The sequence below is a fragment of the Bactrocera dorsalis genome, chromosome 2 (assembly GCF_023373825.1).
Source record: "Bactrocera dorsalis isolate Fly_Bdor chromosome 2, ASM2337382v1, whole genome shotgun sequence".
In the NCBI taxonomy this organism is placed as follows: domain Eukaryota; kingdom Metazoa; phylum Arthropoda; class Insecta; order Diptera; family Tephritidae; genus Bactrocera; species Bactrocera dorsalis.
In genome coordinates, this window is record NC_064304.1 from 98,288,832 (window position 1) to 98,307,555 (window position 18,724).

Genomic DNA, 18,724 nt, shown 5'->3' on the forward strand with positions numbered 1-18,724 from the left:
GTATATAACGGTTAAAATACGATGCTCTGACTACTCTTATAATATATGTCTAATTAGATTTCGGATATTACAACTAGTTTCAAAAATAATTGCCTGTATATTTTTGCAGCTCCATAAAATTTTTTGCGTCCGCGAACGTGTTAAAAACGCCTCCAAACACCAGTTGCCTATCGAGAGGTGATGACAGATTTTTGAATTACAGCCGAAAACTGAGAAACCCTAGAAATAAAATGGTGTTATTGTTGTAGCGCAGAATACTGCCGAGTTGACAGTCCTTGAACGGATAAAAATCCGGGTCCGTTTCGGTTACGTAGACCCGATTGTCGTGGGAACGGCCTAGAAATAAAATCCTTCGAAGTGGTACCGCATAAATCTTTACTTACTCATTTACTTTAATAGCCTGCAGCGCCAAATTAAGTATATAAATATTTTTTTATTATATATGTATTATATATATATTTATTTTTTCGACTTTGTGTTTTATGTTATTTTTACTAGTTTTCTAGATTTCTTGGGAAGAAAATTACATTTACATATATGTATTTAGTTTAAGTTTGTATTTGTCGTTTGCTTTTTATTGACTTTAAAAGTGTTACTTTACTAAAAAATAATAAGAATGATATTTATAATATACATACATATGTGTGTGTAGTAATAAGAGCATAACAAATTATTAATTTAGGTTTTTTAAGTAATTTTTTTATACAAATATGCATTAAGATTTATATTACCGCGCAGGTTTATTAGTGTATTATTATATTTATTAATAATTATTTTTGTTTTAGTTTGGTTTTGCCTATAATTCGTTCTTTTTCTAAATCTATAGCTCCGCACGATAGTTCTACGTCGCAACGGCAAATCAGTCAGATATATATATACACAAGTATATGCGAGCTCCAACTTTTTCATGTGTTTAAATAAAATTTTTTCGTTATTATATTTTTTATTTTTAGTTTTCTGTGTAACTTTTTGCTCAGATATTTTAGAAAGCATAAATTAGTTAAAAAATAAGGCATTTGAAGCATTTGTAAAGGTTTGTGTGCAAATGTGTAGAATTTGGTTAAGGCTCATAGTTTTTCAAGTGAGGCTAAAAAACGTAAATAACGTAAATAAAAGTTGGAATTTAAGATTTATTGCCATAAGACATTTTGAAGTGAGCTTTAAGGCATGGCAATGTAAATGGCGAGGCGGAAGAAGTGAGTGCAGGGAAATTGCTCTTCGATATTTATTGATGTTATAATATTTTTATGGAAAAAATTATAATTTTTTAACATTTGATGTTAAATTTCTTCGTTATTCATAAAATATGTAACGACATATTTGGACTAAAAAGTCAATATATCGATAAATTATGGTTACTGAAGTGAAAGCTATGAAGTTTAGTTATTTCAACATTCTCAAGTCAGGCTTTTGCTGAAGGATATCTTGTTAAAATTTAACGGCGAACATATGAAGCAGAGCAACTAATTATTGAAAATAATTCTTAAGTAAAAATTTGTTGGCGCTAAAGCGTTATAATAATTTATGCCAAAATATGGATTTACGTAACTTTCGCTGATACCACGTAGTGTTATGGCAAAATATTTTTGAATTTTGAAAAAACAAATACTATTTTAGCTTGGTGTATACTTTTAGGCAGTTGTATGAAATAAAATACACAGAATTTAAACGCTTAGCGTGCAGAAGATAGCTAAATTAATTAATGATAGCTAAATTTTCAACATGTCATGTCTAAGCTAATTTCAAGTTTGCATAAATTTTTTTAATTATTACGCATGTCTCAATTATATAAGTTTATCCCAATAGACCGAAAAGAAAAAAAATTGGAAAACTTGTTTTGATTCATAATGCCAAGATCAGCTGTTTTGTTGTTTTTATGTTTCAAAAATATATTTTTCAAGCATTTCAGCCAATGAAAAACAGTTTTTTTGAGTGTTAATGAGGTATTGGTTGTAAATAACACAAAATCATAAAAATTGAAGTAAGAAATTCATAAGGAACGAAAAGAAAAGCCAAAATTCTTTTTCTTAAAATAATGGTTTAAATTTTTTTGATAAAACCAAGTAGGCTACGTAGTAACACAAACTATATATGATTGAATTGGCATTACGCAACTATACGCACACTTTCTGGCACAGCATTTTTATGATTTTTTAAATGAACTTGAAATTGATAATTTTTTTCATATTAAACTATTTTGTTTGACAAAAAAATTTATAATAAAAAAATATAATTTATGGTTTTTATTTTTTCTTTATGGAATCTTTAATCGATAATTTTTTCATGTTATTTTGTTTGAAAAAAAAAATCGATTTCAAGAATTGAAAACAAAAAAAATTTAATGAAGTTGTGATCGAGTTGAAAAAAAATTTAAATCGAATCGAAAAAAATTTAATTTTGAATATTATTTTGTTTGAAAAAAAATTAATATTTTTTTTTATGAAATTAATCGATATTTTTTTAATGAAGTTGTAATCGAGTTGAAAAAAAAATTTAAATCGAATCGAAAAAAATTTAATTTTGAATATTATTTTGTTTGAAAATAAAATTAATATTTTTTTTAATGAAATTAATCGATATTTTTTTCATGTCATATTATTTTGTTGGAAAAAATTTAAATTTAAATTTAATTTTTTAATATTTTATATTTTGTTAATGAAATTTCTTTCGTATTATATTATTTGTTTAGAAAAAATTTAATTTTGAAAATATTAAAAAAAAAATATATATTTTAATTTTGAAAATAATAAAAAAAATATATATATTTTCTAAATTAAATTGAAACCGATAATTTTTAATTTTAATTATTTTGTTTGAAAAAAAATTATAATTTTGAAAAAAATAATTTTGTATGAAAAAAACAATTTCTTAAAAAATTTACAGTTTTTTAATATTTTTTATTTTATATTTTTTTAATGAAATCGATATCGATAATTTCTTTCATATTATATTGTTTGAAACAAAATCTTGTAGTTAAAAGATCAAAAATTTTTTATGCAACAATATTGACAGTTTTATAATAAAAAAATATGTATATGTAACATTCTTGGTATTTTCACATTATTTCTTTGTGAAATATTTTATTTTTTTAAACAATTTTTTTTGGTTAAAACACACTCAACAGAAAACTAATAATGAGTAAAATATGTAAATGTAATTGTCTTTAAATCAGTTCGACACACGTTTTAACTGTAGCGTAAATTGTAGTGACCTGCAGATGACAAGCATAGTTAAACATTTGCTTAACAATGTTATTAAGTAGTAACGTGGTTTTCAGCTTGCATGAGTTAATTGGAGTCATTGACAGAATTTATGCAACTGAAGCATGCTCTTAAAAGCTTATTTGTGGAAATGTTTTTTTAACGGTATTTATTTTCAGAATTCATCTACTTTTGACTTAAGGAAAGTCGAATAAATTGTTTTTTAAATTTGCATTCATTTCTTCACATTGAAATTAATTTGTTGAAATTAGAGACAAACTATAATTTTTGCAAAAAAAAAAATCAGTTACAATATTGTTTAGCCCTGCCTGCTTTCATTTAGGCTTGCACTTGCCATGCTATGGTTTTATAATTTTTTAGGCTTTTGTATAATATAGCAATGCTATTAATTTAACGCTACACGCTGGCTTTTTTTGCTTCATTATTTGTATTTATTAATTTATTTGTGTTTCTTTATTAGGTTCTTATAATAAACTGCTCTGCACACTACTTTTGCTTTTGCTTTCATTTATTTTATTTTGTTTTTGGTTTTCAGGGCTATAAAAGTAGTTTGCTAGTTTTATGTGCTGTTGTTGTGTGTGTGTGTGCGCAAATTCTGTATTTGATTGCATACATTATTAATTATGCATTAATAATCGTACATATTAACATCTTTTTCAATTTGTATGTAATATATTTATGCAATATATATGGAAAATATGTATGTACTCGCATATAAAAATTATTAATTTAAAACAAACAATGAACTGTATACAAGTGTATGAATGAGCGCCGCATTTTCACGCAACCCTAAACCCCGTTTTGTTTTATTTGATTTCAAATGCTAATTTTATTTTATTTTTACACATATTAAATTCTGAGGTGTGAGAGCATTCGGTTTTGTTTTTGTTTCTTGTTTTTTACTGCATTTTCTGTATGTATGTATTAACAATTCTTATTAACTATATATGTATATATAAAGTATATATGTATTTATATAAAGAATATATTTATAAAATTAAATTAATAATAATAATAGTAATAATATGTTAATATTACTTCAATTTCCATTCAATAGCATACAGAAGTTGTTAATATATTTTTTAAATTTTTTTTTGCAGTTTTTATTGGTGGTTGTGATTATTACTACACATATACATACATTGATTTAATTTTTACTTGCTTACATAACTATTTGTGTATTAATATATATATATGTATATATATTTATATATATACTATATACATATATATATATATATATTAAATTTCTTCAATTAATATATTTTAAAAGTTTAGGCAAAGTCATTAAATAACTCGATAAGACCCTCCGTTTGATCCAGTGAGAAGTTGTAGTCAACATCTAGCGGTGGTTCGATGGGTAGGAACGGTGGCAGATCATCAAAGTCTATGGTGTATGGCAGTCAAACGCGGCAGATGAAATGAAAGTACGAAAAAGAGAAATATGCTCTTTAATGTGCTGTACGATAGGTTTTTTTTAATTATTTTATGTTTTATATTTTATATGGTGTTTTAATTTTAATATTGTTCGTTTAGATTAATAACATTATTGCAATTTACATATACAAATACCATTTATTAATTAAAAAAATTTGAAATTAATAAAAAATTAAAATTATTAATTTCCATATTTTCAAAAAATATTAGTTGACATTATAAATATTTATATTTTTGTTGTTGAACTCAGCAGAGTTACAAATAATGCATTAAAAAATAATTGAATTGATAATTTTTTTATATTGTATAACGAAAAATATCAAAAACCGTTCTTTGATATTAATAAAATATAAATTTAATTTTTAAATTGAAAAAAAAAAAAATTAATTCTAAACTCATAAATAAAAAAAATTATCATATTTTTTATTTTAATTATAATTAATAAATTAATTAATAAAAATTACTTTAATTTTTTTAAATAATTTGTTTTTTAACATATACTCTATATATTATACATATACATATTTATAAAATATTTTATTTATAAAAAAATTAAATTTAAATTCAAATAAATGTAAATATAAAACTTATTTTTTTATAATATATATGTATATATAAATAAATTTTAACTTTGTTATTTATTTTTTATTTTAAAACATTTTAATTTAACGTAATGTGCAAAATTTATTTTTCATATGATAAGATATAATTTTTAATCATAAATACCGTATGAAAAAAATAGTTCCAAACATATACATACATATGTACATATGTATATAAAAAAATATTATTTTTTGAGTTTGTAAATCTTAAAATAATTGAAAATAATTTTTAAATTTTTAAACTGAATAGCGAATTGAAAAATAAATACTCCAAAAACCGAAATAAATATTATTGAAGATTTTTAAATTTTAATTTATTTTTAGTTTAAATTTGCTTTTAATTTAGATTTATTTTTATTTTTAGTTTTAATAACTTTAATTTTAGTTTATAATTTTAATAAATTTAATTTTAATTTGTTTTTAATTTTAATTTGTCACACAGTTAAACATTTATTTTTTATATGATAAGATTTAATTTAATAAATTTAAAAATTTATTTGTAATTTTTAATATCAAGTACCGGATTGAAAAAAACAAAACTATTTATAACATATGACGAAAAATTGAAAAAAAAAAAATAAAATAAATTATTTTATATTTGGAATTAAATATTAAATTTAAATTTTTTACCATTATATTACAAAAAATAATAAAATTTTTAATCCCAAACAAAAATAAAAATAATTTAAATAAATTTTAGATTTTTATTCCCGAATAAAAATTCAAAAAACTGAATTAAAATTTATTTTTATTTTTATTTTTAATTTTAATGAATTTAATTTTAATTTGTTTTTAATTTTAATTTAATAAATTTAATTTTAATTTCTTTTCATTTTTAATTTAATTTTAATTTTTTTTAATTTTAATTTTAATGAATTTCATTTTAATTTGTTTTTAATTTTAATTTAATAAATTTAATTTTAATTTCTTTTAATTTTAATTTAATTTTTAATTTTAATAACTTTAATTTTAATTTATTTTTAATTTTAATAAATTTAAACTTAAAAATATTAATTTTTTAAATCAATTTATTTGGGATTCAAAATTAAATTTAAAGTTAAATTTTAATTCCAAACTAAAATAAAAATAAATTTAAAAATTTTTAATTCTGATTTTTCAAATAAAAAATTCGCATTATTGTTTATATTAATTCTATTTTGCTTTCGAACACAAAAAAAGTCAAATATTTCGCTTTAAAATATAATTAGCAATGCTTAAGTTAAAAAATAGTTTATTTCATAATTTTCATATTTAAACACAATTTAGAAACACCTACGTATGTATATTTATATATAAATAATATTTTTTTAAATATTTATTAGTGAAAGCGACCATATAAACGTTTTGAAATTCACGCTAGAGCTGAATCTCATGGTGCTACAAAATTTCAATTACAATACGTTTACCTCGTCATGGTATGCAATGCAGAACCACGAGAATTCAGTTCCAAAATGAATTTTTACAAACTTTATTCAATTACTTTTTCGATAATTATAATTATTTATTTCATTATAGAGCTTGTATCTTGGCGAATTTTTGAAAAACAATAAATTCTTGACAATTTACGATGGTTTAGGACTTATATGCTGGACGATCCGGTAGCGAAATTCGATAACGATTTATTTTTTATTGTTATTAATAAATAATTTTAGAGATTTGTCATATATGTGTATATATTTCAACGGTCAAAACGTGTAATTGAACATAAAAGTGTAAAACTGCATACACAAATGAAGCGAAAACGCGCACATTGCATTTTTTAAATAAAAGTACGAAACAAAGCAAATGTGTGCATAAATTTAATACTATTTTTTAAAACTGGAAAAGGCGGAAATCATGAAAACAAAACAAACAAAAATTTAAGAGCCGAGCAAAACTATATGAAAGTGCAGCCAAGCTTTGTACGTTTTTGAGATATAAATTTGGAAAAAATTTATGCGAAGCAGTGCCTGCTTAAGTGAAGAGCCTAATTCATTAGCCAAAAGTTGTATACAAAATTCGAATGATTTGGTTTCAAAATATGTTTTCCTAACCTGCAGCTGTTAGTATTTTGGCTAATTGATATTGATATTGTACAGTTGCAGCCATCAGCTATGTTTTGCATATAATAAAAAATAATTATCGAGTTCATCGTTTTATTTATGCTTTTGCAGATTTTTCACTTAATATTTCTGCGAGCTAATTGTAATCTTTGCATTTGTATAACGATATTTCAAATTGAGAACTGAATTCTTGTGCTGTGCTTTTAAAAGAAGTTCAAAATTGTAATGAAAGAAAAATAAAATTGTATAGTAAATAATGAAATGTAGCTAAATAATAAAGAAAAAATGAAAAATTTAAAAATGTATAAAATTAATAATTAAAATTTAAAATTTAAAAATTAATAATTTTTCCTTACACACATATGTATATACATATATCGTCACCTAAAATGTAAAATAACGTAACATCACTTTTCGCAAGTTTTCAGCAGAAGAAAAAGACGGTATAAAACAAAAAAAATTATGAAAAAAAATCGAAATTTGGTTTATATGATATCAGAAACTGAAATATATATACATTTGTAATATATTTTAGTGAATTTTAATCAATCAAAAAACGCATTTTCGATTTTTTTGGTGATACGTTGTTTTGCTTTTTAGGTAACGATATGCAGCATTATGGGGTTATATACAGTAAAAAAAATATATTTTTTTTTAATTTTATTTTCTTATGGTATACATATAGCGACTGACGCGCGGTGTCTACGCCAATTAAGAAGAAGATATATATTAAAGAATAAACACAGAACATTTCATATCGTTCCGTTTAAAATTTTCGAAGTTACATACAAAATTTGAAAAGGCGTTTCAGAGTGCTTGAAGGTACAAGACCAAACTTGAAACGAGTTTTGCACAAAATGGTGTTTTCAAAGTCTGTGACACACATTGCTCGAAAACGGCTAAACCGATCAGTCTCAAATTCTAATGCGAGCTTCTTAAATATATTTTTTAGTAATTAACAAAAATCGATTTTTTGTTTTTGAGAAACCACCAATTGGTCAAAAAAATTTATTTTGCTTTTTTCTTTCATTCGCTTTACTAGATTTAACATTACTTTAATGAAATCTGTTTAATTTTTTAATTTTAGTGGATCCAGTTCAGAGCTATAGTAGTCAAAACGTCTTTTTTGAGAGGAGCTCCCGGAGAACAGCTGTAGTTCCTTTCCAAATATATGTATATCTTTACTAATACTAAGTTTAAAATAGAATTAAAAGATACTATAACATATTTTGGGATCAATAAATTTAAAAGTTTTCTAAGAAAAATTCTGGAAAATTCGGGTTTTCGCCCTACTAACTGTATATAACCCCTTACAGTATTTTAATCCAAATTTATTAATGTACGTGTGTATGTGTGTGAACGAGTATGTACAAAAATATTGTGAGTGCGAATGGTTTATGTGATATTTTAGAGTATTGTATATGTAAGTATGTATGTTGTGAGTAGATTGAAATGTGGTTATCAAGTACAGCGAAGCACGAAATTTTCCGCTTTCATGTAATTACGTTGTGTGTATGCTTATACAGTTATATTTCAATTATTGTCGTTATTAATTTATTATTGTTTATAAAAATTAAGGCAATTTTTTCACGTTTTTGATTTTCGTTACTGTCAAGTGTGGTAACTCCTTTTTCGTATTATATTTCTCAATCGATGGAACGCAAATTTCCGGTTCGTTGTTGAACTTTGAAAAGCGCTCAGCAAGAACTCAGACTGTGATGCGAAATGAAATTTGATTGTGAAACGCAAATCACAGCCAGAGCTCCCGTCAAGAGTTTTTCACTTCGAAAATGATGAATGACGCTGGTTACAGTTATGTATGCAGGCGAGTTTGATGTAATACTGTGAGCGAGGTTAGACCCGAACCAAATACATACAAATTTTCGGTAACATATATTTACTTATATGACATATAAAACCTAATTGAAATTTTAGTATATACAGCGTGTTAGTATGTATGTGTAAGTGATAATTAAATAAGAAAAAAGTAAAATTTTATTTAAAAAATAAAAAAAGCTAACCAAATTTTACGCAATAATTGCATGTTTTGAAAATTTTTGAATATCCGTGCGCTTTGTTGTAAGCTTTGTGCGCAAGTGAAACGCAAAAGCGGTAAAAAAGGCGTTAGGTAAACAGTTACAACTTAGAATATAAAACCAAGCTACAACTACATGGCAAACTAAGGCTATGAAAGTTAAGAACTTTTGCTTACAGTTCTGCACGCCTGACAATGGCGGTGGACTCAGCAGGTTCAATGAATTCGAAATGAGTGCGTTCCGGACGCCTGTACCGCCATTTGAATCGACCATGTGCGCCAAATGTGAGTCCAAGCGGCTGATATCGCCGCTATCGCTGGAGGAATGCCGGCTGGCGTTCACTGCGCCACCGGCACCACCAAACATTGAGGTTTTTGTATTATGCGTAATAGCCATTGATGATGACGACACCACCGACGTTGTAACTGCGGCAGTTTCGTCGTCGGCAGCTTCCCGACTATTATTTACTGCCGACGGTGGCACCGTTTCTGCAGTGCCCATAACCGTCGTCTTTGCCGCCGATACGGCTGTAACTGACGTCGCTGCTGCAGCCACTGCTGCTTTATGCTCCTCAATTGCACTATTCACCATGGATACATCGTTTTTAAGACCTGCCTTCCTATTGTTACTACAACTATTAAGCGTATTGTGGTTTGATGAATCACTATTCTGTTGCTGTTGCTGCTGTTGTTGTCTTTGACTACCGGCAACGCCGTACGCAGCATTCATTTTACGTTTGCCAAACATTTCACAATCGAAATCTTGCTCGTAAATGCGTTCAGCTTCGGCTTGCGTCAACACCGGCCGCGTCAGAGTCGGTTGTATAGTGTAGTCGTTGCCATCATGCGCAACAGAATGGCTGCTGCTGCTGGACTGTTGCTGTGTATGGTAATTGCCAACGATATCACAATTATAATCGGTTGCACCATCGACACCAGCACCATTGGCCGGACCAGCAGCGATTTGACGTGCGGCATCCTCAATCGATTTATTGAGATTTCGTTGTGCTGAGCGTACGATGGGTGCGGCACTGTCGGGATATGTATTGCCCGTGGACGTGGTAGTTGTAGCGTTTGACGCTGAGAGTGGGGGTAGACCTGTGGGAAATTCAAAATATTACAAAAAAAAAAAATAATTCAATTAATTTGACAGTGTGTATGTATAGCAGTGAAGTTACCTAGTCGCATGCGCTTGTCGTCATCAAGACTTGGTGTCAATCGGCTGATATTATTGAAAAGCGGATCGTTGAATTGATGCGGTTGCTGGCGGTATGGCGGGGCGGCGGGCGAGGAGAATGTTGGCGAATTTTCGGGTGAATTGTCGTGACACAGGAATACGTTAATCTCGCCATTATTTTCGGCCTTAACGTAGATTTCACGTGGACAAAGTGTGTCAGGTAACTGTAAAAAAAAGCGTGAATAATCAATAAATATATTGGCATTGGTGCTGAAGATGTATAAAATGTTGGTATTGCAATTTCTAATTAAACTTCACGAAATATCGAATATTTTATATTGAGCAGCGTAGCTATTTCCAGTGATTTACTTAACATACCGCAGTTCGCAACAAAATGATGGGCACGAAAATAGTTGGCGACTATTTCGAGTCTACACGCGCGAATTTTAGTACGCTGCCAACGTCTAAATGAATGCGGACATTTGCTGCTGTTCCCTAAGATTATATTGACTGTCTGGTTTGGCACATACGCACACACACACACACACATTTACGTATAAACATTTCGATATATGTACATATGCTTATAATTTTAGCCGAATAAAAGGCCGATCTGAACGATCTCCGTTCGACAAGCGACGTGTATCGACAGTGGCGTAGCAACTAGAGGGGATTCTGATATAATTTAATTCATAAAATTTGTATAGAAAAATTTTCAAATATTTTTAAACAAAAGATTTTCTAATTTTCATTCTGAGACGATATAATATTTGTATATTATATATGTATATATTAGAGACGAAATGCTACAATCAGCATATTTATTTGCATAGACTGCTGTGTGTGTGTCGGCATCAACGTGTCGGTATATTTTTAGAAATGATATGCTGTGTTTCGTATTTGCGCTAAAACGGCTAGCACACGCATGCCGGCCGGAGACGCTGTCCGTTTGCGTTCTTATTATTTTATTTTATTTGTGTTGCTACTTGTACTTTTGGCCGCCATTTCTATATATCACCAAATACTTATGTTGCAACAACTCGTATGTATGTGCCACGAGTTTCCGGCTATGCTACTGCAACAAATTGCCATGCTATTGCTACATATGTACATGCTAAATGCACTAGTATTGAATGAAATATTTTGACATTTAAACTTCGTATGCGGCTATCGGTTGGTGCAACCTTTTAATCAGCGAAAACTTTCACTTCGCATATAACAACAAATTGTAAATTTCGCTAATATTTTTCGCATATAATCTTGTTTGCTAAACGAAAAGAATTTTAAATTAATTTTTGGTTTCATAAAATTGTTTTGTCGCCTTTTAATATTAAAACTGCTAAAAATAGCCCGATCGAAGCAGCGAAAGGTATGCAGACAGTAATGTCGTGCAGCGAAATGAAATGTGATGCTCTCACTTTGTTTTAATAATGCCTGCATTAATTAACGATAGAGTTTCTCTTTCAAGTATAGACGTTTTTTTGCCAATTTCAATGTGTATTGCAGACAGCCGCAGCACAATCTGACAATAGATAATGAAAAAATCCACGCTATTGAGGAAATATCAAATTAACCAGTTGATATGTTTTAATTTGAATACGAATTTGCCAAGATAAATAAATAAAAATTGTATGCAACCGAAATTGTTAATAAATACTTCAGTGCCAACAGGGCGTATGAGTAACTAATAACATTTACATATAATGTACATAATATGCTACAATTAAGACGTTTAACACCGTTAACAGTTAGATATGAGTAGTTAAATTTTAATTAACAGTGTGGCAAATACACTCGTAGTTTACGCAATCCAAACACTTTTACATTAATATATTAACTAAAACAGCTTTATACGGCGCACTGGGCGTATAAGTAACTTTTAATAGTAAGTAAAAAAAAAACAATAAAAGACGTTAATTTCGGCGGCAATGAAGCTAAATAACCTTTTATAGTTGCATTTCTTATAGAAAAGTATTTCTTGCAGCTCAAAAGGCGATACAAATATTTTTAACTTGATATAGATCGGTCGGTTTGTACTGCAGCTATATGCTGTAGTAGTCCGATCTGAACAATATCGTAGTAAATTGTAGTGTTGCCTTAGACAATAATCCGTGCTAAATATCATGATGATATATTTTCAAATAAGAAAGTTTTCCATACAAAGACTCGATTTTGATTGAACAGTTTATATGGCAGCTATATGCTATAGTAGTACAAACTGAACAATATCTTTTGAGATTATAGCGCTGTTGCGCACAGTAAACTGTGCTGAATTTCATGATGATATCTATTTAATTAAAAGAATTTTCCATACCAAAACTTCGACTTGATTGTGCAGTTTGTATGGCAGCTATATGATATAGCAGTCTGATCTGAACAAAATCTTAGGAGATTGTAGTGTTGCCCTGGGCCATGATCCATGCTAAATTTTATGAAGATATCTTGTCAAATAAGAATTTTTTCCATACAGGGACTTGATTTTGATTGAACAGTTTGCATGGCAGCTACATACATATATGCTATATTGTTCCGATATCGGCGGTTGCGATATATGAGCAGCACTTTAAGGAGTAGAGGACATGTGCCAAACTTTAGACTCATATCTCAAAAATTGAGACGTTAGATCGTGTATATACATACGGTTAGACAAACGGAAATGGACAAACGGATCGTAAAGTATATACATGTAAAATTTTTATAGGGTATCCAACGTTTCCTATGCCAAACTTAATATACATATCCCGTTTAGACTATAATTATAACTGATTTACAGATACTTACCACAAGTTTGGCTTCTGGTGGCGCTTTAATAACAATTATTATCTGATCTTTAAACAGATCGACACTTTTCAAATCGGTATGCGTCACATAGGCCAATTGATTGTTATTCGAAATCTCACTACTCAATTCCTCACGTATCTGATCGATCAGCATATTCAACTGATTCTCTTTTTGTTCGAGTCTTTCATTCTCCAGTTGCATTTCGCGCGTACGATCCGAACTCACCAGTGAGTTGCCACACTTCCATTGTATGTTGTTTTTCGATTTCTTTTCCAGTATGCCAATACCCTCTAGCACGTTCGTTATGTCGTAAATGCGTCGCTTTTGTACCAGCAATTTGGTTGACGCATCATTGAGGTCAACAACGCCATCCGGTGAGCCTTGCAGTAAATCGACGAATTTTTTCGTTAATATACCAAGTGAGGTGTCGGCACGATTGCCTTCAGGTGTACGCTTCGAGGCGGGTAATGAAGAGGCGGATGAGGGTGTGCCCGATTTATATGCAATTGACGATGATGTCGATGAGGCAGACGATGGCGGGCGTTGTGGTTGCGGTGAGGGCGCAGCGAACTGTAACGTTGAACCAGGCGCTGACAATGCAACGCGCTGCGTTTGTGTGTTGGTGCGAACCAACACTTGTTGTTTGCTGGATTTATGCTGGTATTGTTGTGAGCGTGGTGGTTGTTGTTGTACCACCACCACATTGCTGGAAAAATCATCGGACGCATATTGATGTTTGGCTTGTTTCTTGGGGTGGCTGCTTTGTTCGGACACAGGTGTGGGATTGCGTCGTTTCACTTGCTGCAACACATGAAACGGAAAAATAAATAACATTCATAAGTAAATTAATATACTATCTACATATACTGCATATATGCATGAATGTATGTGGGCCATATAAGGCGCACACACTCACTTTATAGTACTCCGTTATGTGTGGTGTGGAATCAGAGGGATTTCTGGTCGCCACCGTCGACGTGTACTTTCCGGTGAAATGAGTTGACGCCGTTGTCGTCGTCGTCGTCGCCGCCGCCGCCGTCGTGCCCGCTGCCGTTGATGTTGATGTCGACGCCGATGTCGATGGTTGTAGCTTCATCGTCACACCATAGCCGTGATCCAGCAGATGCGTGCCTGTCGGCGCCGACGCTGCACTGCTAATCACTTGTGTCTTTAGTTGTCGCTGATGGTGCTCACCGCCTTGCATCATAATCGATACGGGCGATGACGAGCCGGAGGATGACGTTGTCACAAATGCCGTATTGGAATTCCGTTTCGTTGTGTTCTTGCCACTGGTGCTGACCAGGTCGTAGGACAGTTGCCGCACCGCTGATTTAATAACCATTTGCGATGTACCATTATTGTTATTGTTGCTACTGCCGCCGTTATTATTGTTGTAGGCCGTATTTGCTGCTGATGTTGCTGCCGCTGTTGTTGCCGCCGTAGCTATGAAATATTTGGGCATCTTTGCGCGGTTCGCGTGTGAGCGTCTGTCTGTCCTAGGTGCCGGCCCTTCTGTGTCTGTCAGCGACTAATAAATAAGCTGAAACGCCGGTATGTGTGTATGTGTTGTTGCGTGGAAACCGTTTGCGTTGTTTCTGGCTCTCGCGAAACCGCGTTTACTGGATTACGTGTTGATTGTTGAACTTGCTTGCGGATTCTCAGCGCTGCTGCTGTGGACTTACGGCTGCAACTGTGCATTAACTTTAAACTAAAATTTTACTTCGCTCTTTTCTTGTAAAATTGTTGCTTTTTATACTGCTTAGTTTTAGAAACTCTTTACTTATAAAAATATAGTATATCTGTAAGACTATTTAGGTTTTTAAACGTGATATTCACTTTTCCCAAGTTATGTGCTCTGCGTTTTGCTTTCGTTTCTTTTCTTCTTCACTAATTTTGGCTTTGTTGGCGTATTGTACGTATTCATCGACGTTTAGCTTTCTACTTTTTTCGTTTAGTGCTCAATTCTTTTTGTTTTTGTTTTTGTAGTTGTGTTGCTGTTCAATGCGCATTTCTCTGGCAGTTTATTTGCTTAGTCTTACTATTTCCGCTTGCTTTAATCACCTTTTCTCGCTACGCCGATTCTCGTTACGAAGAAGAGAGCTTTGAATTTATTTGATTTCTAATTAAAAACTTTTTTCTTGTTTTTTTTTTATTTATATTTTTGATTTAGTACTTTCTGGTTCCGTGGTTTCTTGCTATTCCTTTGAGTTATACTAGTTGGTTTGTGGTTGTTGTTGTTGCGGTTGATAACTTTTTTATTGTACTTAAAATTTTCTTATTCACTAAATTAGCACCTAAGGATTATTTTCATCTGAAATTTAAGAAGAAAAAGTGAGCATTAATAACAATTTTATAAAAAATTAAAAAAAAATATTTCGAGGAAAAATAGTTGTGGAATTTATTTAGACTTAGTATTTGCGTAGCAGGGAAGGAAAAATTCATTGATAAGTGTTTTTAAAGGTCTCATGGGTCATACCTATGAGTGAAAACTTAAAAAAAGTTGCAATTTTCGAGTTAAAAAAAAAAAAACTATTTTAAAATTTTAAAAGAATTTTTATAAATACGAGTACTGTCAATATACACTGTAAAGTTTTAAGTGATTTTTTATAAATACTTTCAGTATACACTTTAAAATTTTTTGAAAGAAAAATTAAATACTTTTCGAGTTGCGGACGATCTTCGAGGGCACTCAAACAAACAAGGTTCTCCATTGGCGGTTTTCTTCGGTGTTAAAACCTAAAAAAATGGCGGCGTTTGAAAAATGTTGCATTTTTCACAAAATAGTGCTCGTTTTTGGTCTGAAAAAATTTGATTTTTGACTGGATCAAAATACTGGTAGTTCATTGTATAGAAAACTATATAAATGGATTATGCAGAAAACAAAAATTGATAGTGATCGGGATCTTCATTTGTCACCGAATAACCACTCAAGTAAATTTGAAAAATGCTGTTTCGAAAAAAACGAGATTAAGGAGATATTCTAGTCTAGAGGCATGAATTTCAGTTAACTGTCGAGGAGTCGAAATTCCAACAATTATAGCAATTTTTCTTTACTTATTTATTGACACTACGGAAAAGTCAGTTTCGAGCAAACGTCTTTAAAGTTTCTGTTCGGGTCACACCAGTTTGGACGACGCAGGGTAAACAAAATACCTATCTCTGTACTACTAAGGATCAAAAATAAGTAAAAATTTTTAATTTTGCGATTTGAGACGATCGATTAAAAAAAGAACTGCTGCAAATAGTAATACTGTGGGCTAAAAAAAGTAAGACTTTTTAATTTAAATTTCGCGCGAAAACCCATTCCTCGAAATATTTTTTGTTTTAGAAGCGGAATTTGTGCTTGAAAATAGACTATTAATGGTCAGAGATCTTACTAGCATTGTTGGAATATCAAAGAGATGGGAGAAAATCATTTTGAAAGTTCATTTGGGCGTAGGAAAAGTGAAACAACATTGGTTACAAAATTACTCAATTATTTCGAAAAACAGTGTCGCGTTAACGTCTGTGAAACAATGCTTTCCAACTACTAGGATGCCATGAAACGTATTATTATAGGCGATGAGTCTTGGATCTATGCTTGCAACCAGGAAACAGACAATCAATTGGACGAATATTGTGGTAAAGGTGAGAAGGAAAATTCGAAATGGTATATACTAGCATAACAGTAACATCATCTAAAATATAAAGTAACGTATCAACAAAAAATTCGAAATTGAGTTTTTTATTGCTTACGATTCACTACATCATATTGTATAAATGTAACATAAAGTTTTAAGCTATCGCTGTCCAGTATAACCAGTATGTAAGCAATATATAACCAACATATAACCATTTTATAACCAACATTTAACCATTTTATAACCGAAATTCAAATTTGTTTCAATTTGAGTGGTTTCTATTATAACGTTTTTCCTTCACCTGTGAACTTCTGAAAAGTGATGTTATATTATTTTGCATTTTAGGTGACAATGTGTACCTTAGAATCCGTAGCACTTTCCGGCACACGCGATTTTACAGTAAAACAAATCGACCCGCTCTGATGTACATATGTACAGTTGTCCACAAAATAATAGGAGTGCCAATCTGAAAAATGTGTTTGACTGCATAACTTTTTTAAATCACATGCAAATGACGCGAAACAATAACGGTACATATAACGGGATACTAGCATTAAAATACAAAACAAATTTGTATTGTTATGATTGCTATTCTACTTCTGCTTTGCTAGTTCTCGAAGACACTTGTTATTGCTTTCCACAAAATAATAGGAGTGTTAGATATTTCGTTTTCAAAATAGTCCTTAACATCAAAAATTTTCACAAAATTAGAAAAGTAAATATAGTTCCATAATCTAGCAACAATTTTAATTAGTTATTATTTTATTTAATCATTGAGTTTTTCTCCAGAGGGTAGAGGAAATCATTATATAGAGGAAACGCGGAAAACGATCAAAAAAATTGAGAAAACTAGGAAAAACTTATAGAGAGATCCAAAAAATCATAAAATGCTCTCCTCAAATAATAACAAATGCCTTTAATTATAGAAAAAATAATGAAACTCGTGGACAAAAGCGCAAAACATCCACTTCAGACGATCGCAATTTAGTACGCTACTGCAAAATTAATCATTTTGCTTCAGCCAGGAGCATCCATGACGAACTAAATTTGTCAGTTAATACTGAAACTGTTCGTTGGCGTTTGGAGCAGAACAAATTATTTGACAGAAGTCCACGAAAAAGACCCCCATTAAAAAAGAAACACTAGGAAGCCCGCATACAATTTGCAAAAGAGCATGGCTACTGCCCCGCGTCTAAATGGCGAAACATATTGTGGTCAGACGAATCCAAAATTGAGTTATTTGGTAGTACAGGCCCTAGGAACCTTGTCCGACGTCCCTCTAACTCAGAATATAATCCCTGGTTTACCACAAAAACCGTTATACATAACGATGCCAAATCATGGTACGTGGTCGTTTTTCACATTGTGGTGTTGGTTCAATTCCCTTAATTGAAGGCATCATGGACCACAGGGCATATGTCAAAATATTATATGAGATAAAGTTAACACATGCCTCATGGAATATGCCATTGGAAAATTTATTGTTTTAATATTCTGTGAAACTTTGGAAGCATTATATATTAAAAATATAGAACGGTCACGTATTCCATAAAATACTCCTATTTTTTTGTGGAACTAGTTTTTTAGTTTACTTGATATAAACTGCGATATAAAATTTTGCTTATGCTTAATTGAAATAAATGAAATCTGGAAATATTAATAGATCTTTAACAAATTACATTGTGTAAAAATTAAAAAAAAAAAACAAACATTTTTGTTAATGAAAAATAACAATTCCTTTTTCTCATGTGGCCACTCCTATTTTTTTGTGGACAACTGTATGTATGTATATCAATTTGTGTTATAAAA

At 30.2% G+C, this 18,724-nt stretch overlaps 1 protein-coding gene across 5 annotated transcripts in view; it reads right to left on the reverse strand.

Annotated features, from left to right (window-relative positions):
- Positions 1-3,032: 3,032 nt before the first annotated feature.
- LOC105231605 (transcription factor E2f1) overlaps positions 3,033-18,724 on the reverse strand; it is an 81,181-nt gene continuing 65,489 nt past the window's right edge. For all 5 annotated transcript variants that reach the window (XM_011213000.4, XM_019992227.3, XM_019992228.3 and 2 more), the window contains 5 exons: positions 14,212-15,606; positions 13,296-14,096; positions 10,516-10,738; positions 9,515-10,435; positions 3,033-4,608 (listed from right to left, as the gene is read on the reverse strand). In XM_011213000.4, coding sequence (XP_011211302.2) covers positions 4,496-4,608; positions 9,515-10,435; positions 10,516-10,738; positions 13,296-14,096; positions 14,212-14,757 — 2,604 coding nt within the window. In that variant the 5' untranslated portion in view covers positions 14,758-15,606 and the 3' untranslated portion in view covers positions 3,033-4,495. The remainder of the gene's footprint in view (positions 4,609-9,514; positions 10,436-10,515; positions 10,739-13,295; positions 14,097-14,211; positions 15,607-18,724) is intronic.